Source organism: Myxocyprinus asiaticus, chromosome 50, assembly GCF_019703515.2.
Source record: "Myxocyprinus asiaticus isolate MX2 ecotype Aquarium Trade chromosome 50, UBuf_Myxa_2, whole genome shotgun sequence".
NCBI classification, from domain to species: domain Eukaryota; kingdom Metazoa; phylum Chordata; class Actinopteri; order Cypriniformes; family Catostomidae; genus Myxocyprinus; species Myxocyprinus asiaticus.
Window position 1 is genome coordinate 12,612,401 of NC_059393.1, and position 27,685 is coordinate 12,640,085.

General features: G+C 40.6%; 1 protein-coding gene across 2 annotated transcripts in view; it reads left to right on the plus strand.

The window, feature by feature from the left end:
- The window catches only part of LOC127439292 (nuclear receptor subfamily 5 group A member 2-like), a 90,306-nt gene that overhangs the window by 30,606 nt on the left and 32,015 nt on the right, over positions 1–27,685 (plus strand). For both annotated transcript variants that reach the window (XM_051695532.1, XM_051695533.1), the window contains exon 5: positions 20,776–20,895. In XM_051695532.1, coding sequence (XP_051551492.1) covers positions 20,776–20,895 — 120 coding nt within the window. The remainder of the gene's footprint in view (positions 1–20,775; positions 20,896–27,685) is intronic.

Sequence of the window (27,685 nt, forward strand, 5' to 3'; positions counted from 1 at the left end):
TAGTGCCCATAAATGTGCTCTTCTCAAGTGTTCTTTGCAAATAAGCTACATGGCCCGTAAACATAATTGCAAGTTGATTAGTACATTTACTATTTAGTGATTCTTGCTAAGGCAACGCTAAGTATTACATTGCACTGCACTGTTTGTGCTATTGTTATCAACGATACCTCAAATCATCTGGCTTGTTGAGGAAAGTTGTACTATTTTTGCTTACCGGACAATACAATGGCCGAAACTCCCTATAAATCACTCAGAATACCTTAGCAATGGCTTCACAAATATTGGGAAATTTGTCACGTGCAAGCACCAAGAAGAAAATGTAAAAATCGATTTTCCCCCCTTTTATCTTATATTATTTTTTAAAAATGAGTAAGCCATATGTAGTTCCCAATAAAACATGGTGAAAATGGCCCAGCAGAAGAAAAAAAAAACAGAGGAAGTATGCGTACCAGCACATGAACAGATGTCCACTGAAGACATCTTAAAGCTCACTGCCTGACAGCACCACTGATGTGTACTTCAAACCTCACCTACAGTTTCCCAACCAGCCACACTGATCCACATCCAAGAGGTCAAAAGATTTCGGATGGGATTTATTTCCTTTTTTCCCCCTCATTTCTTTTATTTCTCCTTTCCTTGTATTTATGCAAATGGTATTCTGGACCACATACTCGCAGTCTGCCTCAGTTGAAAATAAATCATTCGTTTCATTCTGTTCATTAATGGACACTCAAGGAGATCCTATTAATCTGTTCATTAGGGCACTTCAAAAACAGAAAAAAATAAAAAATAAAATACTTATTAAAAGCAGTTCCAGCTGTGTAAGCTTGTTACTGCGTGGCTTAACAATGCTTGTGGCACTCTACCAAAACCATGTGGGATAAAAAAAAAAATTGCTTGTGTTTGGCAATTCGGAGTCTATTCTATTATCACTGGTCAATCATTTTGGGCAATTATGTAAATAAATATTACTTTTGGATATGCAACGAGACATATTTGCACATGATTTAAATGTTTTCAGATTCAAACTTTTTATTGATTCAAAACAAAACAGAATAAAGCATAATATAAATGCACAGAATCAACTTTTAACCCCTATAAACCCCCACTGTTTCCCCATCCCCCTCCCAGTTCCCAGCACTGTGGTCAAAGCCTAGGTTATATACATCCAGTACAAACACAAAAATAACACATATTGAGAAAATAAATATACAACAATCAACAAATAAGAGAGAAAAGAAGAAAAGAAAAATTCCACAAAGGATACAGTTTAGAATTTAGACCATAATCGCATTTCTCTCCACATGTTCTTCACTGAGAGCCTTCCAGAAAGGACAGGTATTTGCACCTTTTCTTAACATACACATCTATTCTGCCAAGCTGCTTACAGTATATGACATCTTTTCAAATTCTGCCCCCCTACCCAATTTGGTGAACCATTCTTGAAATGAGGGAGCACCATTTGACTTCCATCCTCTAAGAATTATCTGTCTGCCAATCATTAGTTTGGGCCCATCTTTTTGTATATTTGTCACCTATTTTAATAACCGCCCCCTCACCCAATATACATAGTCTAGGGCGGAAAGAAATTTGAGTGTCTGAAGCCTCACATATAAAATTCTGGACTCTTACCCAGAATTCTTCAATCTTAGCACAGAACCATCCTCCAGCTGACATCGCCAGCAGGTAATCTTTTAAACCAAGCCTAAATAATCTAGAGAAAGTCCAATAGAAACGATGCAGAATCTTAAACTGAATAAGGCGTACCCTTGCATCCCTAGACATAGTTTTAAAATTTTAAAGAATTCTTTCCCACTCCCCATCCTCCAATACCAATTATCGACAAAAATTTCCATTGTCGAATAGTCGTTTGATCTCATTTAACATAACATCTTATGAAACTCTAATGATGGTGCGCAAGAGCAGCACTGCACCTCATGCCTGACTGAGGAGAGGAAGGAAGCACAGCTCACAGTCCAGATGCACTGTGATGTAAATCACAAAGTATGAGGGAATTATACAAAAATACCAAATAAGTAAATACAGAAGCACTCTCGTTGTGGAATAAGCAGAGCCAGAGCTGCTGCTCCTCTGAAGCAAAACTTGCGTGTTGAGCGTCTTTAAAGGAAACACCCCAGCATTACATCTTTAATGCAGTTATATTTAATGCGTTATAGCTTTATTCAAGTTCAAATAATAAGGAAGCAGTTCGTGTTAATAACTACAAACTCCAAAACTGGCATTTCTCTTTGCAGTCAGCGCCTCTTCTATGAGTTGCGCAAAGTGTCCCGATCTAAGATGGAGAGATTGAAACTGCATCCAGCTGATGAACACTCTGTCGCGGGGACACTCGTCCCTCGAGTGCACGCTTGCTGCAGTTAGATTATAACGTGATGGCTTGTGACTTATTGAATCATAATATATGTCACTGTGCATTTCTTATTAAGCTTTATTTAGTAAGAGAGTTTGTTTTTTTTGTGAGTTAAAGATGGATTGAAGTGAACAAAAAGGTGAGAGAGTGTAGTCTTCGCCCCATTATACACTGCAACAAAATACGTATTTGATTTGTTTTGGTTTGTTTTCCAATATAAATATCTAAACCTCCTTTAAAACAACGCACATTTACTTTAGCAGCTATACCGCAGAAGAAAAAAATTGTTATCTGAGAATGTTGAATATAATATTAGAAATACTAATATTTTAAAATATCTAAAAATCCTTTAAAAGAAGATGCATTCACCTGAGAAGCAGCATATAAGATATTTAGACTTGCTTTTAGAGAATAAATCTTAAATATAAGTATAATTTTGTCTTTACTGCACTCACAGAAGTATAACCAAGTGAAACAATACACTTATATTTGTCTCTTAACGCAAGTCTAAATTATCTTATGTTGCTTCTCAAGTAAATGTATTTTAAATGGAAAACAAGACAAAAACACTTGATAATAGGATTTTTTTGCAGTGAATTTTTTACTGAATTAAACTTAATAAAAAGTATGTTTTCCTTTAATAGAGTGAATGTCATTTAGAGGTATTTTAAAAAGATCTTTATTGTTAGTAAGCACATTTAATACAACATTTTAAGTCGGGCACAAGCTGAATAGTCGGTTAAGAGCTAATGATTAATCATTGCAATAATCGCCCGAATAGTCAAATAATCATTCCAGTAATCGTTAGATTAGTCTATTATCAAAATAATCATTAGTTGTAGCCCTAACACCAAGTTCACATCTCTTTTATATAACCTCTTAAGAGCTATTAAGGCCCCATCACCAAGACTCTGAATCAACAAGGAATAACTGACGCTTCATGCCCTTTTCCATAGGCCGTGAGCACCATACAGAGGGTGTCTGCAGCTTTAGGGAGCTGTATACTACCACCAAAAATAGTACAAAGTAGATGGTGCAACTGTAAATACCTGTAAAATTGAGACCTAGAAATCCCAAATTGCTGTGTTATATTTTCAAATGATCTCAAAGCTCCGTTTTCATAAAGGTCACCAAGTGTAGCAAAACCCCTCTCCAACCATTTTTTCCAACAAAAGATGGACCTGTTAATACACAATTTGGAGTTCAGCCATATGATTGAGGAAACATTTAGGTAAGTATCAAAATTGAACATATGGGAAAACTTTGTCCATACTGAATGTAAATGTGAAATAATGGGATGCATTTTCACTTCACTAGGCAATTTGATACAAATATTTAGCAATGGTGACATTGGGGCAAGGACCTCTTGTTCAGTGTTGTACCAGGGAGGGACTCTCTCAGGTGGAAGAGACCAATATGTCAGGTGTCTGAGACTAAAAACATAGCACTAAAACAACATTTTAGGGAGGTCTAAACCTCCTTTGTCAATTGTAGAGGGAGAGACTGTTGTAGATATTTGAATATGGGGATAAAATTCATTTTTATTACATTGAACTTCCCTGCCATAGACAAATGTAGTGAAGCCCACCTATCCACATCACAAGAGAACCTTTTCATTAATGGGTCAGAATGAACTAACTAAATCTTCCAAATTTGCTGGAAATAAAATGCCTAAATACCTACACTGTAAAAAATAAATAGTTGAGAAAATGTAAAAAAACAAGGCAACTTGATGCAGTAAGGCTTTTGAGTTGTCTCAACAATTGATTTATAGTTCTTCTCAGTAATGATACTTTGTTTAGCCAACCTAAATTTGTTCGTTCATTCAGTGCTGATTATCTTATTTAGCTAATAAAGATTTTCTTGTCACAGCAACAGAAACAGCAATTACTGTAGTTGAGGTAATTTATTTTTTTCTGTTTCCTGGATGAAAAAAAAAATAAATTAATTTAACAAATAAAGTATTGTAAGTCACCACATTATGCAATTTTAATGATTTTAAGTCTATTTACGAATGACAAACATGGACTTATTACTTTATCAGTTTATTTCAGTTTTAAGCACATATGCAAATTGTAACAATTGTATCAAAAAATGAAATGTAGTGAAATGTTATAGAAATGTTCATTTAAATTGTTAAGAACAATTTAAACTCAAATGTAGACAACATGGGAATACTTGTCCAAATTTGCTTCAAATGACTTTAGAACAATGCATAGACAAACGGTGCATCCAAACACCAGATCCATAAACATTCAAAACAATACCAAACTGCACTTCCGATCTTCGTTTGGGACTTGCTGACAAAAAAGGTATACAATGCAGTCCAGTTTTGTAGTATTCACTAACTTTTGGCAATTCCAACATTACCATTGCAGCTAAACATAAATGCTCCACTCATTTAAATGCCTTGACTGGTTCTTTTTAAATGAGCTTGAAATCTCTATTTTAACTGGAATAAAAAGAAAGAAAACAAAAAGAAAAAAAAAAACTGTATCCACACAACACTACAAGGCATAAAGTTTGTAAATATGAATGTCTTTTGAGTAAAACTGTCCATTTTAAACATTCTGTATCCAACTTAAAAGCTTTTTGTTCGTAACCAACAATAAAATGCAGGGTCTTGACAAAATAAAAAATTCAAAATCTAAACCTTTTAAATTCAAAACATTTAAACAACTGGAAATATTGGTCCAATTATGCCTCACCAACAACCATTTGTTTTTAAAAGAAAGGACATGCTAAGTTTTCACACCCCAGATTTGGTATCCAAACTGTACTTCAGGTCTTTGTTTGTGACATAAGGTATGCCACCACACTGTCCCGGTTTCACTTATAACAGTTTGTTTTTAAGAGAAAGCACAAGTTGGGTGCATCCAGACCCTAGCTCCATGAACACATTCTGAATGGTATCAAAAGTGTACTTGAGATTTTTAGGATAGGAAAAGTTGAGTGCATAGAAAAGGCCAAAAAGGTATGCCAGAGCAGTAGAGGGATCAGGGAGATCTTCCAGAACTGGAGATTATTCCTCCAATAAAACAACAATATTCTGGATCATTGGTGATGTTGTTTGGGTGTTATCTTCCAAAACATAGAGAATGCCAACAGAGACTCCTTTTGTCCCATCTTCAGTTTCCCGTGACACAAACACAATAAGAATATATTTGAGCATAGAAATAAAGTTGTTATAGTGTTTTATCCACACACACACACACACACACACACAAAACATAAATAAAAAAAATAAAAAAAATAAAAAAAGCAAGTGGGATTTTAATGTTTTATGAACGGGTTATGCATTAGACTAGTTTTCCACTTTGTAGTAGATACTGCTAATGATAAAATCATTAAGCAAAAGTGAATATTATAATAAAACACAACACATAAATAATGGCAAGCCCAGGTCTAGAACAAGTAAACAATGAGCAGAAAACACCAAATCTGAAAACAGTTTAAACTAGGGGTGTCCACTCCTAGTGGGTCACTGTGCTGCTGCATTTAGCTTTAACTCCAATTAAACATATCTGAACCAGCTAATCAAGGTCCTCATGATTACTAGAAACTTCGAGGTAGGTTGGAGCTGCACTCTGCAGGACACTGGCCGAATAGGAGCAGGTTTGGACATCACTGCTTTAAGCCTTTTGAAATCTTTGATACATACTTTACATTTCTTGAATAACTTGGTTGGGTCCTCTCAAAGAAACAAAGGCAGGCCTTCCAAAGCAGCAGTCCTTCTGTGATTAACAATGTCTGTCATCTTGAAAAACATACAAAAGAAAACCAAATAGCCAAAGTATGAAAACTGTGTTTATCATCAGCCAAACTAATGTAGATCAAACAATCAAAACACTTAAATATTGAAATTGAACTTGCCCTTTCATCAAGTCTTTCTAGGAGCTCATAGATGTCCTGTCCAAAAGCTCCTTTTCTGGCTCGGTAAAGTTTCAGGAGCTTAGGTGTGTACTTGTCAATGGCTGCCATGAAGACTCTCAGAAGGTCTTTGTTGGTGATGCGGAAAAATTCCTCACAGATCTGTTTATAACAAACAATTAAATTGTATTAACAGTAATGAAACTTAAACAATAATGAGTACACATTATTTACTGTGATCTAAACACCTATTAAGAAAGAAAAAATGACTTAATTACCTGTTCTTAAAAAAAGAGTGCAGGCCACCTCTCCAGAACCTCTACAGTCATTGGTTGTTCTTGGACCACTTCATTTTTACTGAGGGAAAATTTTAGTTCCATTTTTTCACTTATGGCTTCCATGTTCCTTCTTGCCTTATTTTTTGTCTTCCACCAAGAAAAGACTTTGCTGTCAGTGTGGTTGCATGGATGTTCCGGGACATGATTGACTTCTCCATGCTTTGCCTTCTTCAGGGTGAAACTATGACCATTTCCATCATCTTTATGCTTCCTGTTCACACTAACTTCATTGCAACCTGCCTCTCACAACTTTGCCCGATAATTGTTTAGTTTGCTCTTTATGCTAATCAACCATCCCTCATAACCCTTTCCTTTGCCAGGCTCCTTAAGGCAGGGATACTTGGAAATCAGTGCAGATGCAATGGATGCAATTTCCTGGTTGTAAGGATATGCCTTTATGTCAAAAACAGCCTGCACAATTTTGTCAAGAATCTCAATTTTCATGTCTCTAGTCACATCAGTGCCTATTTTTGTTTTTTCAAATGTCTCATTCCCATGTCGTAGCTTTAGCTCAACATCAAATGAGAGAGTTGGTATGGGGAATGGCAAAGGCCATTCTGAGGCAGTGCGTAAATACCTTTGTACAGAGACTGTGGGGCTGTGCAAGGATCCTTCAGAAGAGTCGAGACTAGCAGTATCAAGAGATGAGAAAGATGGAAGGCTGGTGGTTTCAGGAAGTGATGACCTGCACCACTGAATATGCAAGACTGCTCTTTCACTGTGCAGTTCTGAGATCTCAGACAGGTTGCAAAGTGCATTCCCAAAATCAGGGTCCTCAAATTGCAGAAAAAACTGTCCTTGTAGTTGCAGCCTCTCTCGAAGAATACTGATGAGAGAATCCACTGATTCAGGCACTTTAGGAAGCTGGACTCGCCAGGCTTCAGTGGAGGAAATGACGACTCACAGTAGTAAAGCCTGTAAATCAAGAAGAAGCCAGTTTAAATTACTTAATTTAAAAATAAATAAACAAACTTGGCACATACCATTATAAGGCACGTTCAGTGCTGCAAATATGTTTTCAGGGTCACGAACACTTTCTCTCCAAAACTGTATGGAATCAATGGACATCAACGAATGAAAAAATGTTTCTCACTACAAATCTCTCGGAATTCACACAATTCACAATTAAATGTTGAAAGTTCTCGATTGACCATGTCACTGATGTGGTGTGATTTAGATAGGTGGGATCTTAAAGCACCTGCAGTTCTAAAGACACAAACGCACTCCGTATGAATGCAAGGCCAGTTGGAAAGTCTTCAGTGATGCAGCTGATAGTGCTTCAGAAGGACATCTTCACTTGAACTGCTGAATTTGCAGTTTTTACACTGCATTAAGTCTTTGGATCATCCTGTAAAATTGGAAATTATCAGTTACAATCTTTTATTATTAAAATCACAACCTTATAATAATTAAAATTATTATAAAAATAAAGTTAAAATGCAATATATTTAAGAGCCATATTCTACACCTTTAGAGCATATTTTACCTTGATGCCCCCATATTTAAAATCATATGTGAACCCTCACAAACCAATTATGTAAACAATGATAATAACAGACCAAACAATGATGATAATGTACAAAGAAATCTCTATGAACTTTTTTTAAGAGTCATCTGTTCTAATATATATATATATATATATATATATATATATATATATATATATATATATATATGAATTTAGGTTCAAAAACTCTCAGAAGTGTCCAAAAACTTATGAATTAAGAAATTAGACTATTGTAAACCAGTGAGGACTATGGATATTGATTTGCTGGTATGGCCAAATAACTATGACATTTATAGTTAAAATACTGTAAATGCCATTTTAACGATGGAACCGCACATAGAAACGGCTAAAATATATTTAAATAATATAAGCACTTTGCGCCGGGATCCTGATCATTCACTGAATTGCTTAAAAGAAATGATCTAATTTCCGCTAATCTGGATCTCAGAGGACTTTAATGATCTAATCCTTCTGACACAACCATCAAAAATGTTTTAATGCCGTTTTTGCACTTACATCAAACCTTTGTTTAATTGGATAATATAATTATAAATACATGTCTACATTTATGAGTTAAGACTTCGTTAAAACTATAAATGGATTATCCGCTGTCTAACAATTTGCATTTTTTAACCTTACACAATGATTCTTATGACTAATAACACACCGTCAGGTTGGGAATATGCAATTCATCGCATGTATAAAATTAAAAGTATTATTATTACTCACCTACAGCCGTATGGCAATATGTAGATCCTCGAAGAATCAGGATATGAGAGAAGTCCAAAATGGCATCGAAAAAAGTGAAAATGAGGAGCATGCACAAAATGGAGAAGGAAACCCCGTGCATTGGTGCGATTTTCGTGGCTCATCACGCATGCGCGAACTATTTCAACATCAGCGTTGCAGTTCAACATAAAAAATTTTGTCCAGAAAACTTTGTTCAGATGTTGCTCTAACATTTTGGAGAATATTGTTGGACTAACCTGTATTTTTACATAGATTCACAGTTATTCACAATTCCTAGTATATGTGACTCAAAAAGTACAGTATGCTGGACAAATGTTAATTTCATTTTGTACAGTGTAATGCCTTGCTTGGACCACTGAAAAGTGCCAGGTTGGAAAGCCGTGCTGTCAGAGCAAGAACTTCCGATTTACACCAATTCAACCTGTATCCTGAAAATTTGGGGAAGGAATTAATAATGTTATGAAGGCTAGGCATAGATCTACTAGGGTCGGAGACCAATAAAAATATATATTATCTGCGTAAAGCAGAAGTTTATGCACCACACCTCCTGCAACAATACCCAGAAAATCATTCTCTTTTCTTAGTGCGGCTGCTAATGTTTTCAGGGCAAGACAGAACAGCAAAGGGGAAAGAAGACAACCTTGACAGGTTCCCCTACCAAGAGAAAAAAATCTGAAATTAATCCATTAGTCTGCACTGCTGCTAACTATTGTATATAAAGTAACCTAATCCACCCAATAAAAGTGTTCCCAAACACTTTTGCCTTCTCGGCATCAAGTGAGATAGCAGCGATCGGGGTCTGATTATTTGCTACCAACCACATAATATTTATAAAACATCTAATATTATCAGAAGAACTATGACCACAAATAAACCCCACTTGATCTAGATGTATAATAGATGCAATTACTCTGCTTAATCAATTAGCCAGAATTTTAGACAATATTTTTACATCTAACTGGATCAGGGAAACTGGACGATAATTTTTACATTAATTTGGGTCCTTATCTTTTTTTAAGAATGAGACTGATCAGGGCTTGCATCATGGTTGGCAGTAGTTCACCTTTCTTTAATGACTCTGTGTAAACTTCTAACATACAGTAAGTGGAGCCAGTTCTGTGACATAAATCTAAAAAAATCTGCAGCAAAATCATCTGGCCCCGGTGCCTTACCTGTTGGCAAGGCTTTAATTACCCCAACAAGCTCCTCCAAAGTAATATCTGGGTCAAGAAAGTCTTTTTGATCATTTTTCAATTTAGGAAGTTCTAATGGATCTATGAAGTTGCTAATATCCTTATCAGTAGACATGGAGCTATAAAGATCACAATATAATTCTTTAAAGGCCTTATTAATATCTGTGGCAGAAGTAAATATATTGTCTCCAGAAGACTTCACTGAAGGAATGGTGGAAAAAACTCTCTCTGTTTTATGTATCTGGCAAGAAGTTTCCCTTGTAGTGAGAATCACCCTGGCACCAAATGAAATTAACTGGGCCTCACACAAGACTCAGGGCCATGTTACAGTGGGGAAGGAGCTGGATTCCATTTCAACAGCCTTGGACACAAAGGAGCTGAGGAATGCTGATCTCCTGGAGGCACCAAGAGGGTTCTTGCAATCTGGAAAATGCAGATATACAGCCCTTATGTTGGTGCAAGGTTCATCATCTGGAACACACAAATGCACAAAACTTGAAGAGAAGGTTTGCTCGTCAGAGCTAAACCTTGTCGCTGTATTTATCTCCCTGGTATAGGGATTCCAAACTTGGCATGTAATAGTCTCTTGTAGTGAGACTTGGTACTTGGTAGATCTTCTACTGTCACTCAGATGGACACTGAGAATGTTGAGTGATCTGATATCCTCTCTCTCTGGGAAGCGGAGACTTAGCACATTGGATGGTTTGTATTCTGTTACATCTCCTACCACTCAGGCCAGAGATTCAGAATGTTGATTATTATTCTGTTATTGCTCCCGAACTCGAACAGCCAGGAGCTCAGAACAGAGAAGTGATATAGAAGTGTATCCTGTTAACGACCCTCTGGACGGGACTCAGGACAAAGGTGTTTTAGAAGTGTATCTTGTTAATGACCCTCTGGACAGGGACTCAGGACAAAAGTGTGGTCATCCAGAGGATAGCTTTATACCTTGCTGATGAGAAGGAGATTTCAGTTTGGCGCTTCTTGTTTCAGGGTTATGATTGGCTGCTGAGATCGGAGGGGGCCCACACAGTGTGGCTCACCCTCTCTTCTCTGTGTGGAACATATGCATATTTTAAAGTACATAGTTAGACCAGTGTCTTTAAAGTCTCATCTATGCATTGTTACTTTTCCAGACCTCTTCAAAAATACTGAATACTTTTCAAAATACTTTTTTTGAATATATAGAGACTAAACATGATATTAAAAGATTAAATATTATGCATGCATTAATTTATACCACCATAGTTCAGTTTGTTTGAACTATTGTGCTAATTGAACAACTGCAATTTACATAAACAGTTCTGTGAACAAACATGGAGTGGATGTGTTGCAGCTGGTGTCCATGTTAGGAGTAAAGTTTGTGTGTAAAGATTTGTCTTTGTGGATTCTTTGTTTCAGCTTTTGCCACATGGTAAGTTAATGTTGCTTTGAGAGGTCTTGAAGAGTATTTATGGTCCTTCTCACCTCTTAGAGCAAACCTTGGGATGGGGGGTTTGAGAGGTTGTTAAAAAAACACTTATGGACCAATGAGAAGTTAGTGTTGGCTTCGAGTCCACTTTAGTCGAGTCCGAGTCAAGTCCGAGTCTTTAAACAATCGAGTCCGAACTGAGTGTGAGTCCAAAAGGGGCCGAGTCAGACTCAAGACCGAGTCCATAATAGGCCGAGTCCGAGTCCGAATGAATCTGTTCATGAATCTGAATTAAAACTGTAACCGTAAACTCTACATCAATATTTTAAGCTTATTTTAAACTTCACAACTAAGAAAAATAGTTTGTCAATATAAATGTAACAAAAACACCTCTGTTGCATTTCATATATATATATTTTATGAATAGCATCCTGCTGAACAGAGTTCAAAGTGGTTTCAGAATGAAAGCATATGCTTTAGGTGTATGAAGACAAAACTGTCCTTCAACACAATTCTTATTGCATTTGTTGACATTTCAATTATTTGTTGCTTTTTTCCCTCCACTCAAATATAGACTAAAGAAAGTGAAAGCTGCGTTAGTCATTACAACAAGAGTAATTATTTCGAATTTTAATTTTGTTTTTATTCCTACTTTATTTTCAATTTGTCAATTCAATTTAATTTAGTTTTATTTAAAATTATTCCTATCTAAATAAATAATAGTCTATACTGAGATTTCTTTCTGAATCTTTTTTCTCTATCTGCCGACTGATTTGGGAAAATACAGCACATACAAATGAGTCAACACAGTAGAAATTAGCACTCGCTGAGAAGTTACGTCTCATGATTTGACTGCAAATGTTACATCCAAAAACACGGAAAAGCCCACTGATAATATTAGGGCCATGTCATCACGGACATGATTTTCTATTTAATTTGCATGAAACCGCACAATGCAGGGCATTTCTGCGTGCTGCTCATGTACCTTAATCCCTGATATGTCCGTGTGCGTCGCGCAGCAGCTGCCGCAGAAGATTAAAAAAAAATAACATAAGGCTAATTGATATTTGCTTGAGCGGCAGCCGCGTTGGTCTGCAATCAGTCTGAAACCTTTAAATACCAACCAAAGAAAATTTCATTGAGCTCTTCTTTAACCGCAAAAACATGGAGAATAATCATTTTGAGTCATAAATTTAACAGAATTGTCCTTCAAAAGTGTCAGAGATAACCAACTAAATTAATCTCGCGACATGAAGTTTAGCTTCATACACAAACTCTGTCATCGAATAATACATTTATTTTATAGTCTATAATTAAATCATAAACAAAACATTTCACTGCCCAAAATATTATTGTGCATGGTTGAATGTTGTGAATGGTAGACAAATGCTACATTTACATTTATGCATTTGGCAGACACTTTTATCCAAAGTGACTTACAGTGCACTTATTACAGGGACAGTCCCCCTGGAGCAACCTAGAATTAAGTGCCTTGCTCAAGGACACAATGGTGATGGCTGTGGGAACTGAACCAGCAACCTTTTGATTACCAGTTACGTGCTTTAGCCCACTACGCCACCACTACTCCACAGATTTTTCAAAGCTGTAAAAGAATGTATTTTAAGCAGCTCATCAATGCTTTGAAAATAGTCAATCAATAATAAATAGGTGCTGTTTAGAGTTGCTGTCTGCTTTAGCAATAACACTTTTTTCCTCCAACTATTTAAAAAGTTACACAGTTAATTCATCAAGCTATTATGGACCAGTTCAAGCTGACAACATTGCGTGGACCACAAGAGACTACAGAAGTCTACATGTGTAGATACATTACGCCTAAAAAACGTAATATCCAATATTAATACTATTTTTATGTATTTTTATTTCAATATGCTGTTTTTAGTAAACTGTGAGAGACATGATGTGGGTGACTTGACTCAATGAAGTTCTTGGTTTTAAGTTTTTAACCACGATGAAACCACAGTGCGAGCACCGTCTTGGCTGCACAAACACCACACGCAATTTTACCAGTTGACAGGTCGCGTGTAGTGTGAAACTGCCTTGTTTAGTTTCTATTACATTGGATACATACCCGTCTTTATATTTTCATTGTGCCAGCCAACTCGGTAGTCGATGTGTACATGTGTATGTGTGTGTGCGTGTGTTTGCTTAAACACAGTGAAACAAACTCTGACTACATCTATGACTTCAGGGGCTAATACAGCTGCATGCAGACAGAGATGTGTTCAATAATTTTGCATCTCAAAGGCCCTGGTCCGAGTCAAGTCCAAGTAAAAATGCATCTGAGTCCGTTACAAGTCCAAGTCCATTCAAATTGGACTTGTGACTTGGACTCGAGTCTGAGTCTAAACTCGAGTACTATAAGAAGTCATTTCCAACATGTTGCAAAGACCGGGGCCTTACTTTCTGAAGTATCTGGTAGTTGTCCAAGCAGCTTATCTGATGGCTGTGCTTGGCATTTGTTTGTGTTGGTCCTGCCACGATCCAATCAAAATGGAGCCACTCTTCTTTGCCTTGACAGTTAAGAGTGGGGCTTTGCCATAAATTGGCTCCTGGAATGTCATCTGGTCCAATTGTTCACCACTTCCTGCTTTATCCCCTGACTCAAAATATGTCTGTCTTGCCCTGATTAACCAAAACTCTACCTTCTGTGACAAAATAGTATTGTACCTATACTTTAGCTGAGTCAGCTCTCTAAGACCATTGGATGACATTCGGTGCTTCAGCTCTGTTTTAGCACTTTTAATATTATTTTCCAATTCCATGAATTCCTGTGCTTTGAGTCCTGCAGAAGGGATGTATTAAAGCGCCATCTATATTTCTTTTCTCTATATGCGGCAGCATCTCTAAACACACCGTAGCATGATCTGAAAATAAAATGCTCCCAATTAAGCAGTCAGTGGCAGATGGAATAAGTGACTTAGATATATATTTAAAAAAAACTATTCTAGAGTAAATCTTATGAACTGAAGAAAAAAGGGTGTAGTCCCTCCCAGATGGATTCAGAAGTCTCCAAATGCCTGTAAGACCAAGATTTTTTCACATCCTCTGTTGTGTCAACATTGCTTTAAAGGGTCTACACACCTTTGCATCACTATGTCTCTACGAAAAACCATATCATAAAGGATCCCAGCTGCTTGTAACTTTACCTCAAGATCTATAAAAAGTTCTGATCATCAGGACACATAAATATTAGCCAAAATAAGAGTTTGCCCCTGTATTTCAGCCAAGAAAATAATGAATCTTCCTAAATTATCCTTAGTCTGCTTGAGATATTTAAATTTTAAATGCTTACTTATCAATGTGATGACTCCCCTATTCTTACTCGAACAGGCACTGCAAGACACATGCCCACCCCAAGCCCTGCCAAGTTTTTCAAATTCCTGGAAGAAAGGTGCGTTTCTTGAAGGAACACTATTTATATATTTTTTACGCTTAAGGAAAGATACAACCTTCCTTCTTTTAATAGGGTGCCCCAGCCCATTAACATTTCATGTGGAGAAAAACATTTTACCTATATTAAAGTGTGACATATTGACATGTAAAGATAAATTGTGTACCCAAGGCAAAATTATATAGACCACTTTCCAACATTGATGTAACCATCAAATCCTGAACAACCCACAGAACACACACACAAAAAAAATGTGCTTCAACTCTGCACACAACAGTTCCAACTGGCATCCATCCCCCGGAAATCCGACGGTCCATGCACGCTCTCAAGATTTTCCGCAACACTATTGCTACCAGATTGCTCAAGTCTGGTGTTTTTTTTATTTTTCACCCCTTGTTTTGTTTTGTTTTTAACGTAAACCATGCCATTAAATTGCACAAAAATTTATTCCATAAAATCAACCCTAGAAAATAATCACATTGAACCCACAAAATGAACAAATTAACTCAACAAAAAGTCAATAAAGAGAGAAAGACAAAAAAGAAAAAGAGTAGAGCGAGAGTCAGTGGACAGCCAACATAATAACAAACCCTCTCAGGCTGCATTTGTAAAATGCACGATGTGTAGTCTGTATTGTTGAATGAGTGCAGGCAAAATTACCCACTCACACCATTGATTGAACGAAGGCCATAACTTGTCATGGGCATGTGAAAGTCTTGTGACCGTCCTTGGCGTCAATTCTCAGCTTAACAGGAAAAAGCAGTGCGAAGCTTACCTTCTGTTGGTGCAGCAATTTTTTAAACTCTTGGAATCCATCCCTTTTCGCATGTGTCACCTTAGCAAAGTCCGGAAAGACCATGATGTTATGGTCCTCCCAGCACAACTTGCCTTTATTCCTCGCAACTCGCAGAACAAAGTCTCTGTCAGCCGATCGCAAGAATCCTGCCAGGATAGATCGGGGTCTATCACCCGCCACAGGAAGCTGACCAGAAACTCTGTGGGCGCACTCATTTCAAGCTGGTGGTCTGCTGTGTCAATAAAATTCTAATAAGCCTGTCCAAAAACATCACCATATCTTGACCTTCCTTTCCCCCGGGAATTCCAACGAAATGAACATTATTACACCTGCTCTGATTTTCCATACCCCACACGCGTTCCACATCAGCCTTGGTAGCAGGCGGGTTAGCCTGTAGCTCTCTTTCGGCCGACTCCAGAAACTCTACCCGTTTTCAACATCGTCCATTCTTGTGATCAGGGTGGAAAGTTTTGCCTCCATAGATGTGATCGCTCGACGTATTTCTGCGAGGCCCTCCAAGTCGGTCGAGATTTTCGTCAGCGCTGCATAAATGTTCAAAATATCCCGAACTACCTCACGAAGCTCGCTGCCACTATCGACTGGACCTCTGGCATCCTGATCCAATGCGGGAGAACGCAAGTGCTTTTTAATGTTCCCACAGGCTGATGATTTTGAATTTTTCAAAATCCTGCCCTCCCAGCACAGTTTAGCAAACAAAACTATTACAGTTCTCACTGGTTAATATTACTTAAAAGGATAACTGTAGCAAAGTTTAAGTAGCTTCACATGACTCCTCGATTTACATTTAATGTCTGTAATTCTTTGCAAATTATCATGATGCGTTCATTCGCCAATTTCCTCAATACCGTTCAAAGTGCTGTTGAAACAGACAAGGGTTTGTCTTCAGGTCTTCTGTAGGAGCAGTGCGGAGTGCTCAGCAATTGATCTAGCAATGCCTGATTGACTGTAAAGGAGTTAAATTGGTTTCTTGGAGGATACACATTTTTTATCATGAGTGCAGAGAAAGCTGCTTGTAAAAGTGCTGATTTTTAAATATTTGAAGGGCACCATGTAAAGAAAATGCAAACATTTGAATTTTGTTTTTTTTAGACTGGGATACCGGAGATATTTGAGAAATGCAAGAATAACTGCTATTTTTGTGATGTTATTGTTAAATTTCAGTATTGTAATATGGAGTCACAGATTTGATGCTGGGTTTGATTTATTTCTTATTCAGACAAACAAAAGACATCTCAGGTTGTTAATTTAACACCTCTAGTCTGAAATCTGAAAAGTGTTGTTTTATTTGGCTGACCTCCAGGTACTTTTCCAGCACCTTACACCACTAGCTCATCTAGATAAACATTAACACCCTATTGCCATCTTAATTTTAGCACATCACGATTATACAGCTAAATTTACAATCTGTTTTTCTGTATTTAATTTATTTTCGTGGTTAGGGATTGACTCCATTTCATAGAATGTGGTCATTGAAAAATAAAAAATAAAACAAGATTAAAGAGCATCATATATTGCCAGTGTTGGCAGTTTATTTGAAATGGAAATATTATTAATCTAAAATACAATGGGCCTTCTTTATGAAACATGAGCAGAATGAATTTCAGAGTAAATCATTCATTAATCCATTGAATTGTACAAAACAATTTACATAAAAAATGTTTTACATACAATTTACGCAGAAATTCATACTTGAGTTTCACGAATAAGGCCCAATGAATGCAAACTTTCAGATGAATTTGATTGCCTTTATAGTAAAACAATGAACATGCTACTTTCAGTGAAAACTGTTCATAAAACCATTCTTTCGTAAATTGTTTCATTCAATAAATTTTTATGAGCGATTTACACAGATATTCAGATTATCAGATATTCAGAATATAATAAGACCCAATAAACACAAACTTTCATTTGTATTTGATAGCCACTGTACACTGAATCAACAAAGAAGCTACTTTCTGTGTAAATTGTTTGTAAAACCATTCTTATGTAACTTAGTAAATATTAAAACTATGTTTAATTCAGTTTTACAGATGATTTACACAGACATTCCTACTGCCCGTTTCCTGAATAAAGGCCAATAAACACAAACTTTCGGATAAATTTGATAGCCTGTATAGTGAAACAACAAAGACGCTACTTTCTGTGTAAATCGCTGGTAAAACCACTCTTACATAAATCAATTCTACGAACGACTTACACAGAAATTTGTTCTGCTTGTATTTCATGAATGAGCCCCAATAAATAGTTTTATTTGTACTTGAAAGCCAATGTCTATTGAAAGAACTAAGATGCTTCTTTATTTCTAAATTTTTTTGTGCAGCCATTTTTGTATTAAATTGTTTAATACAATTTTATGAATGCTTTGCATAGAAATTCGTTTTGCTCGTGTTTCATGAATGAGGCCCAATAAACACAAACATTATTCAGATTTGAAAGCTATTGTGTATTGAAAAACTACTTTGTGTAAATTGTACGTAAAGCAATTCTTACGTAAATTATTGAATTACATTTTACTAATATTTCCACCAACATTCATTCTGCTCGAGTTTCATGAATACACACAAACTTTGTGCTTGATAACCACTGTATGATAAACCTAAAAAGACACTACACACAGTGCTTACAGACAACCCCAATGTTCTTTTATCTGGTTGTTTAAAAAGACCGAGCTTGCTTGTTGTAAGCACATATCAAAGCCCAGTTACATATAGCAGTGACGGCGCGACGGGAAGTGAACTGACATGTAAACAGAAGTAAAGATGCACTTTAAAAGGTCAGAGATGCCTTCTCTGCCCATATGATGTGTCTCTGGCATCGCCCCGGCCTGCTGTGTCTTCCCTTGCTTTTGACTAATGGCACCCTCATCCCTGTTTGATGACCCAAACAAGTCGGGCAGCAGAGGCCCAGTGGGCAAAAGGCCTTTGATGAGAACTCTTGTCAGAAATCAGACTAAATGACAGGTTCCTTTGTTGCGCAGGCATGTTTGACTTGCATGACAGAGATTTGTCCCTATGAAGCACAGATGTGGAGAAGTGCCAAGATGTTTTAACAGTGCCAAATGAATGATGCATAAATTAGCTTCTTATATTCCAAGGATTTGTATAAGAAATCAGGGTATACAGTGTCAGTCGTACAGTGACACAGTTAGTATAAGTGATGCAGTTTAGCAAAAAATAGAAAACAAAAATTTTATAAGATGATTTGAAAGTCTGCAAGATATTCAGGGCATTTTGAGACTTTTGGATTGACACTTCGTTCAGCTGATTTTGTTGTGTTTGTTATGACTGAAAGAAGCACAAACTACAGTTGCGAACAGCCAAAACAATCAGAAAAAGATATCGATGGAGCCTCCCAAGGTAACACGAGGCGTTTTGTTCACGTTATCGCTGCCTTGAGAAACCGCAAGTCTTATTTTCACGTCCTTAACCCCCTCACTCTGTCACAGGAGTTTCTTCAAAGATCTTTATTTTTCTACCTTATTTTTCTTTCATCATAATCCTTTTCATAAACCTTGTGTAAACTTTTCACACGGTTGATTTGACAGTCAAAATTGCTTTTTTTTTTTAACTGTCCACATTGAAACATTTCACAGGTCCGGGACTACATTTCTTCACTTTTCCTCATTCTTTGTGGCATTTAACTCAAAGAGCTCTTTTCACGTAGTCTTGCGTCTCGGTTTAATAATTGACAGAGAGAGCCATGAGAACCCAAGAGAGTGACAATGAATGCGTTGTTAGAGCAGTTCACCTACCAGCTGAAAGCACATCAACGTCCGTGCTCTCAGCCGCAAATGCTGGTGTAGTCCCTACGCTAAACATGCTACTTAATCATAGTGGATAAATGAAGCCATATCACTAGACAAACAGATTAATTAGTAACAGTGAAAAATGGAGACATGTGTTGGGGTTTGGCAAAGTTCACATGAGAATAACCTCTTGTGACCTAGAGACCAATATAGGTTTTGTTCTGGTTGTATGAGTTACATTCGTCAAGACTTATCAGTGGCGAGGCTTGAAATAACCCAGTGATAAATGAAAGAAATATCTGACTGAACAACTTTTGTGACAATAATCACAACCCATTTTACTTCCGTAATTTGACATATTTCCAAGTAAAACACAATATTCAATGTGGGGGGAAAAAAATGTAGGGAGGGATTTATTCATCAGGAATTGATTTGTTTGTGAAAAGTGGTCTATACTGTATATAACAGGTTGGTGGCGTCAGCTAATAAACCGAAAAGTCGTTTTAGCAAAGAGCTATTACATTTTGATGAAAGTTGTTCACATTAAGACAAGAAACTTGTAATATGAAAGTACATAGGGTCACTTTTTGTCTTAATCATGGAATACTCAATGTTCAATTCAAGTTCAACTTGACAATTTTTTCTTTAAAAAAGCAAAAATCGTGAGGCACTTAAAATGGAAGTGAATGGGGCCGGTTTTTGGAGGGTTTAAAGGTAAAAATGCGAAGCTTATAATTTTATAAAAGCTCTTACATTAATTCTTCTGTAAATGTTTTTTATTATTTTGGATGTAATATTGTTTAAATAATTGCTTTTACTGTCATTTTAGGGTTTTAGAATTTGCAGCGTCGTGTTGTCATGGTGACAAAGTTGAAAAATTGCATATAACTTTACACAGAAAATGTTAGTTATGGATTTTATCACACTAAAATCATGATAACATGCAAATTATTTATGTCTTGTGGCTATACTTTTGAATCAGTGAGTATTTTTACATTTATGGATTGGCCACATTCACTTTATTGTTAGTGCCTCACTGTTTTTTTGCTTCTTTTTTTGTTTTGTTTTTTTAATAGGAGGGACAAATCTAAATAAATTTTTGTGGTACAATGACTGTCCACTTGTTTGTGGTTGGAGGTTTTAAACTTGTCCAGCTACTTAGCAACTTTGTAACTTATCTAAAGTCCACCTACCAGGGGTTTGCGAAACCCTAAGGGTCTGAAATGGAACTGCAGGGCATCTATCTAATCTATCTATATATATATATATATATATATATATATATATATATATATATATATATATATATATATAGTGTTTTGTTCATCCATCCAACTCTGCATTTGTTGGCCTCTTCGCAGGTTGATGACCAAATGAAGCTTCTCCAGAACTGTTGGAGTGAACTCCTCACCCTGGACCATGTTTTCCGGCAGGTGATGCATGCCAAAGAGGGCTCCATCCTCCTAGTCACGGGGCAACAGGTGAGTGGCCACAACAACTCCCCTCCTGTAATCTGTCTGGCTATGTCAGGCCCTCCCCATAGATCTCATCAGGCTTTTTTGCCAATGTGGATCAACATCCTTTAAAGTGCCATTGACTGCCCCGACCACTCCATTAAAAATAGATTATGCTTAGGTATAAACTAATGTGGCCAGAATAATCAATTGTGCACCTCTTATCAAGTGTGTGGTGAACGAATAAATAAAATGGTTGGTTAAGCATGCACGAGTCATCGTGGTGAAGATGGGATAAGAGAAGGGAGAGAGACACAGAGAAAGACAGACAGGCAGGGAAAGCAGAAGATATGTATGATTTACCTCTTTCGTCTCGGAGGACCAGCACTGGATGGACGCCTCAGGCTCTGTTGAATCTCTCCGTACACGAGGACCTTTAATTCTGTCTTCAGCTACAACACATGCACACTCCCAGAAAATTTGTAAACTGCTCATAAATAAATATGCTTCTGTCCACCTGTCAGTAAGACATGAGTTTAATTTTTAATTATGTGTTTTCCGTCCACCCTCTCCTGTTCACAACAAAGTGATCTCCAACAGTAGTGACAGCTCAAACATAGGGACTGATTCAACACTTTTCAAACAGTTTGAACAGAAGTACATTATGGGTGTTAAATCATAAATATTAGCGTGTTTACATGCATGTTCTTTAACCGATTATGCGTAATAAGCTGACAATGTTTGTAGTCATGTAAATGCCTTAAATATCATTCCTTTTTTTGGGGTAAGGTCATGAGAAATTTAAACAATAAAACAATCGACACAGGTAGATTTTTGCCCATTACAGATTTCACATTGCATGCAAACAACCTAACCGGCATTCTTCCCGGTTAATACAATGTTTGAAACATGATGTCATATATTTTGAAGTCAAAAGCAATAAATAATCAAATGATTTCAAGTCTCATGTAAAGGCAGTTCCCTATCTGTCACTCACTTGACGTTGTGTCGATGTAGTGACACTAGGGGTCGCCCTTGGGAGCCCCAAACACCTCTGATCTTTGAGAAAAGGCCAATGGGAATTGACGAGTGGAATTTGCATGCCACTCCCCCGGATATATGGGTATAAAAGGAGCTGGTTCGCAACCACTTATTCAGATTTTTTCTTCAGAGCCGAGCGGTTGTGTTCAGCGAGCAGAATCCCTCTGCCATTCCATTCACCTCTAAAAAGCTGCTGGATTTACGGCGCATTACAGTGGTTTCTCCCCCTCGTGCACCGGTGGAGTGCAGAGAACGCCCTTGGGCGCTTCAACAGTCTAAAAGAGTATATATTCTTGCAATAAAAGAGTATATTTTCCCTACTAAAAGAGTGGCACTGACGGAGAGCGTCTTTTTAAAGATGCCTTTCCATCTGTGTTTAATTCCTGGTTGCGGTCGTTACCTCTCCGCTTCCGACGGCCACGATCTCTGTCTCACATGCTTGGACGCTGCCCACACGGAGACAGCGTTCATGGACGGGTTGTGTTCTCACTGCGGGAACATGACCATGGCAATATTGTGGTCGCAGCTTTCCTTCATCAGAGGGAAAGCCACCTCAGCGGCTACCCGCCTCTGTCCTTCTACCTACAGGTATGAGGCCGCATCTGTTAGCACTGGGGGCAATTTGGGGACCCCAATGGGAGCCGCTCCGCCGGGTAACCCCCAACGGACCTCCCTTTCCCCAGCACGCTCGTTAGCCCCGGTCGAGTTCTGGGATGAGACCGCCGGCTTGTCTCAGGGTGAGTTCACGGTCTCATTCGGGGCTCGTGAAGTGGATGAGCCTCGATAGCAGCATCGGAAAGCGGGCTGGTTCAGTCTGACGCCGAGGATTCGACTGGCAGGCCGATGCGGAGCTGGCGGCTATGCTTGCCCATGCGGCTGCGAGTGGAGGGCTAAAGTGGAACCCTCCACCCCACCCTGAACCCTTGCATCTTGATGATTCGTTCCTGGGCTCGGAGCGCCGCTCACGGCCGTGCTCCGCCCCAGTCGCTTTCTTCCCGGAGGTGCATGAGGAGCTCACAAAGTCGTGGCAGGCACCTTTCACTGCCCGGACCCAATCTCTGAGCTCATCCGTTCTCACTACCCTCGATGGTGGGGCTGCCAGGGTGTACTCGGCAATTCCCCAGGTGGACAAGGCGGTTGCGGTGCACCTGTGCCCGCAAAGTGTCGCCACCTGGTGGAAACGCCCGAGACTCCTGTCCAGGGCCTGTGGGTTTATGTCGTCACTGGCGACTAAGGCTTATGGTGCCGCTGGACAGGCCGCCTCCGCTCTGAACGCCATGGCTCTCCTGCAAGTGCACCAGGCCAAGGTGCTGAGAGAACTGCACGAGGGTAATTCTGACCTGGGATTGATGCAGGAGCTGCGCTCGGCAACTGATCTCGCCCTCTGGGCGACAAAGGTCATGGCGCGGACTCTCGGGCAGGTGATGTCCACCTTGGTGGTCCAGGAGCGCCACCTATGGCTCAACTTGGTCAAGATGAGGGAGGCTGACAAGGTATGGTTCCTTGACGCCCCCGTCTCCCAGGTTGGCCTATTCGGCAACACTGTCAAGGACTTTGCGCAGCAGTTCTCGGCAGTTAAGAAGCAGATGGAGGCCATCCAGCATATCCTGCCCGGCACGGATCAAGATCCCACACTCCATCTGCTCGTCGCCAGGGGCATCCCCCTGTGGCAATGGCACTGACTCCGCCACATTCTGGGCCAGCGGCCCGGCGTAGAGCCCCCCGCAGGAAGCAGACACCCCCGTCTCACGGCCCGCTGCCAAGAACCTGAGGAAGGCTTCAAAGCGCCCCTGAGACGGGCGACCCAGGGATGTGGAGACCTGCTACAGGCCTGGAGCTGGTAAGCAGACCACTCCATCCCCCGGTGGAGGGCCAGGGGGAGAATCTTTTGTTGCCTTTTCCTTTTGTTTCGCTGCATGCCCGAGGGGCTGCGGTACCCACATTTTTAGAAAAAGAGCGGTTTCCTCATTCCCTGGGTCACACCCAGTGTTTACGGCCGTCGTCATCACGATTGCCGGACACCACACATTTATGGCAGGCACGGCGCTGTGGAGGCGGGCCCCCTGCCCCCTGCCGCGCCCAGCTGCGGCACAAACACACCAACGCCTGGGCGGTTGTGACGGATTAGGAGGATGGTTCCCCTCCTCCTCTGATGCTGACAGGTCCTATAGTGGGTACCTGGAACCAGGTAAGGGCTTCGATGTCCCCAGACTCAGCACGGCCATGAGCTCGGGGTTCGAGCCCACTCAACGTGGTGCCTCCAGCTCCGCCCCACCGCGAGGCCCCACCCGCCGGTACGTCTGACGCGATTTTCATCTTGGTTCCCCTCGCCCGGAGCTTGGAGGCGTGGCTTGTGCTCCCCAACCCGTCACGATGGCTGACAAGGACCATCTGACTCAGCTATGTGATTCAGTCGGGTTCAGTGGCATCCTCAGTGAAGGGTGAGAATGCCGCTGTCCTGCGTGCGGAGATAACGATCCTTCTGCAGAAGGATGTGATAGAGCCTGTCCCTCCAGCCGAGATGAAGAAGGGGTTCTACAGCCCCTACTTCATCGTACCAAAGAAAGGCAGTGGGTTGCGGCCAATCTCAAGCACAGGTAGACCTGTTCGCTTCCCGGGAATCCTCCCACTGTCCGCTCTGGTACACCCTGACTGAGGCTCCTCTCAGCACAGATGTGCTGGCACACAGCTGGCCCCGGGGGTTATGCAAGTATGCGTTCCCCCCAGTGAGCCTACTTGCACAGACCCTGTGCAAGGTCAGGGAGGACGAGGAGCAGGTCATCCTAATACCACCCTACTGGCCCACCCAGACTTGGTTCTCGGACCTCACACTCCTCGCAACAGCCCCTCCCTGGTGAATTCCCCTGAGGAGGGATCTCCTTTCTCAGGGACAGGGCACCATCTAGCACCCACGACCAGACCTCTGGAATCTCCATGTCTGGCCCTTGGACGGGATGCGGAAGACCTAAGTGGCCTACAACCCGTGGTGGTAGACATGATCACTCAGGCTAGGGCTCCCTCTACGAGGCACCTGTATGCCTTGAAGTGGTGTCTGTTCGCTAAGTGGTGTTCTTCCCGACGCGAAGACCCCCAGAGATGTGCAGTCAGGTCAGTGCTTTTTCTTCTTGCAGGAAAGGCTGGAGGGGGGCTATCCCCCTCAACCTCGACAGCGGCTATAGCGGCGCACCGCGATGCAGTTGACGATAAGTCTCTCGAGAAGCACAACCTGATCATCAGGTTCCTTAGAGTTGCGAGGAGGCTAAATCCTCCCAGACCGCACCTCATTCCCTCATGGGATCTCTCCATGGGCCTGCGGGGCCTGCAGGGAGCCCCGTTTGAGCCCCTGGAGTCAGTTGAGCTAAAGGCGGTCTCTTTGAAGACTGCCCTCCTGACTGCGCTCATGTCCATCAAGAGGGTAGGGGACCTGCAGGCGTTCTCTGTCAGCGACACGTGCCTAGAGATCGGTCCAGAATATTCTCACATGGTCCTGAGACCCCGACCAGGATCAGGTGGTGAACCTGCAAGCACTGCCCCAGGAGGAGGCAGACCCAGCCTTGTCATTGCTGTATCCGGTGCGTGCTTTGCGCTTCTATTTGGATCGCACGCAGAGCTTTAGGTGCTCTGAGCAGCTCTTTGTCTGCTTTGGAGGACAGCGGAAAGGGAGCGCTGTCTCCAAACAAAGTGTCGCCCACTGGGTCGTTGACACCATCGCTTTGGCATATCACGCCCAGGGTGTGCTGCCCACCATGGGGCTACGAGCACTACCAGGAGTGTGGTGGCCTCCTGGGCCCTGACCAATGGCGCCTCTTTAACAGACATCTGTAGAGCAGCAGGCTGGGCAACACCCAATACTTTCACGAGGTTCTGCAATCTCCGGCTTGAGCCGGTTTTGTCCCGTGTGTTGTCAGGTACGAACAGGTAAGTTTGCGGGAAAACTGGCCAGGTGTACCACTTGTGTACAGTGCCTTTCCCCTCCTGGAGGGGGAGATGTGCGGCTTTTACCCCCCTGCTGTGTTCACAGGTTTGTGGACCCTGGATGTCCTTCCTCCTTAGCCCTGTGGCAGGCGAGTTCGCGGAGAAATTCAATGCCGGCCCAGTACGTGTGCTAATAGACCCTGTACTGGGGTAGGTGCTCCACATGTGCTGGTTGCCTGTTTGTAACCCCGTGTGATGTATCTTCCGCGAGACGGTTTCCCCATTGGTAAACCTGCATCTTCCTTGGGCAGAGTCCCCCTCTGCCACTGGTCGCCATGTTTGTAGAACTCCATCCCCTATGGGTACGACCTACCATGGGGACTTCACCACATAAAACACTGCCAACAAGACTCGGTAAGACCATGTGATGTATTTCCACACAGTTGCCTCCCCTTCGGGCAGGGTGTGGTCTCCACGGTGTCTTCCCCTTGGGAAAGGACCCCCCCCCCCCGATGCGGCCACTTATGGCCCCCAGCTGAACGATTTCCACTCTTTTTTGGGGAGAAAAAAGAAGAGAAGAGGCCACGACTGGGGCGGCCTGTCCCCATTTTGGGCAGTCGATTTGTCCCCGAGGTGCGGGGGACTGTACGACGCTCGTAGGAGTGTTGGGGGAGGTTACGTGATGGCCAGGTGCGCTGGCTACGAAGCACGCAATGGTTTGCCCGTCTCGCACCGCCAGTCCACGTAACACAGTTCAGCTAGTTGTGGCATTTCGTATAGGGACCCCTAGTGTCACTACATCGACACAACGTTGAGTGAGTGACAGATAGGGAACGTCCTGGTTACTTTCGTAACCTCCATTCCCTGATGGAGGGAACGAGACGTTGTATCCCTCCTGCCACAGCATTGAACTTCCTGCTGAAATGGCCGGGACCCTGTCTCGGCTCCTCAGCACAAAACCTGAATGAGTGGTTGCGAGCCAGCTCCTTTTATACCCATATGTGCGGGGGAGTGGCATGCAAATTCCACTCGCCAATTCCCAATGGCCTTTTCTCAAAGATCATAGGTGTTTGGGGCTCCCAAGGGCGACCCCTAGTGTCACAACATCGACACAATGGCTCGTTCCCTCCATCAGGTAAGGGAGGTTACGAAAGTAACCAGGACGTTTTCTTGCGTTGTCAAATTTTTTGTCAAATAAGCTGATATTTGGCAGTTATCAGCGTATTGGTGTGCATGTAAACACACTCTATGATAAATATGACTGAGATATGGACGAGGTCATCTAAAAAAATGCCTGTTGCACAGTGGAAATGCCTGTTGCACAATGGATCATGGCACAAGATGTGGCCTAGTGGTTTGCACACATGATCTGATTTATTAAGCCTTGGTGCCCACATGAGCAATGTGAGTTTGAATACAGCTTGCAACATTTTCTATTTTTTTCCTTCTTCTCTGAAATAGTTACTGTACTAAAACAAAGGTTAATTTTCATAAGGGATGGATAAAGCTATTGCAAGGGAACGCAAACTATTGTTACGGATGCAAAACTATTTAAAAATAAATTCCCTCACTGTCCTCTAAGGGGCTCCATATCTCTAAGATGTTTCTCTTGAGTAAAATACACAAGCAATCACCCAAGTGTCCTATAGAGTTTCAGAGGAGATCTGAACAAGGTCTCAAACTACAGTATGCTCAGATTTGTCAAGATACTAAAATCTCCAATCTCACCAATTTTAAGATTGAAATGCAAAGTCACACACTTCTCATCAAATTCTCCCAAAACTAAATTATCTGCACTTTGCTATCCATATTCATTTTAGAACTCTACACTTTTACTGCATGTCAACATGCATGTTTCCAT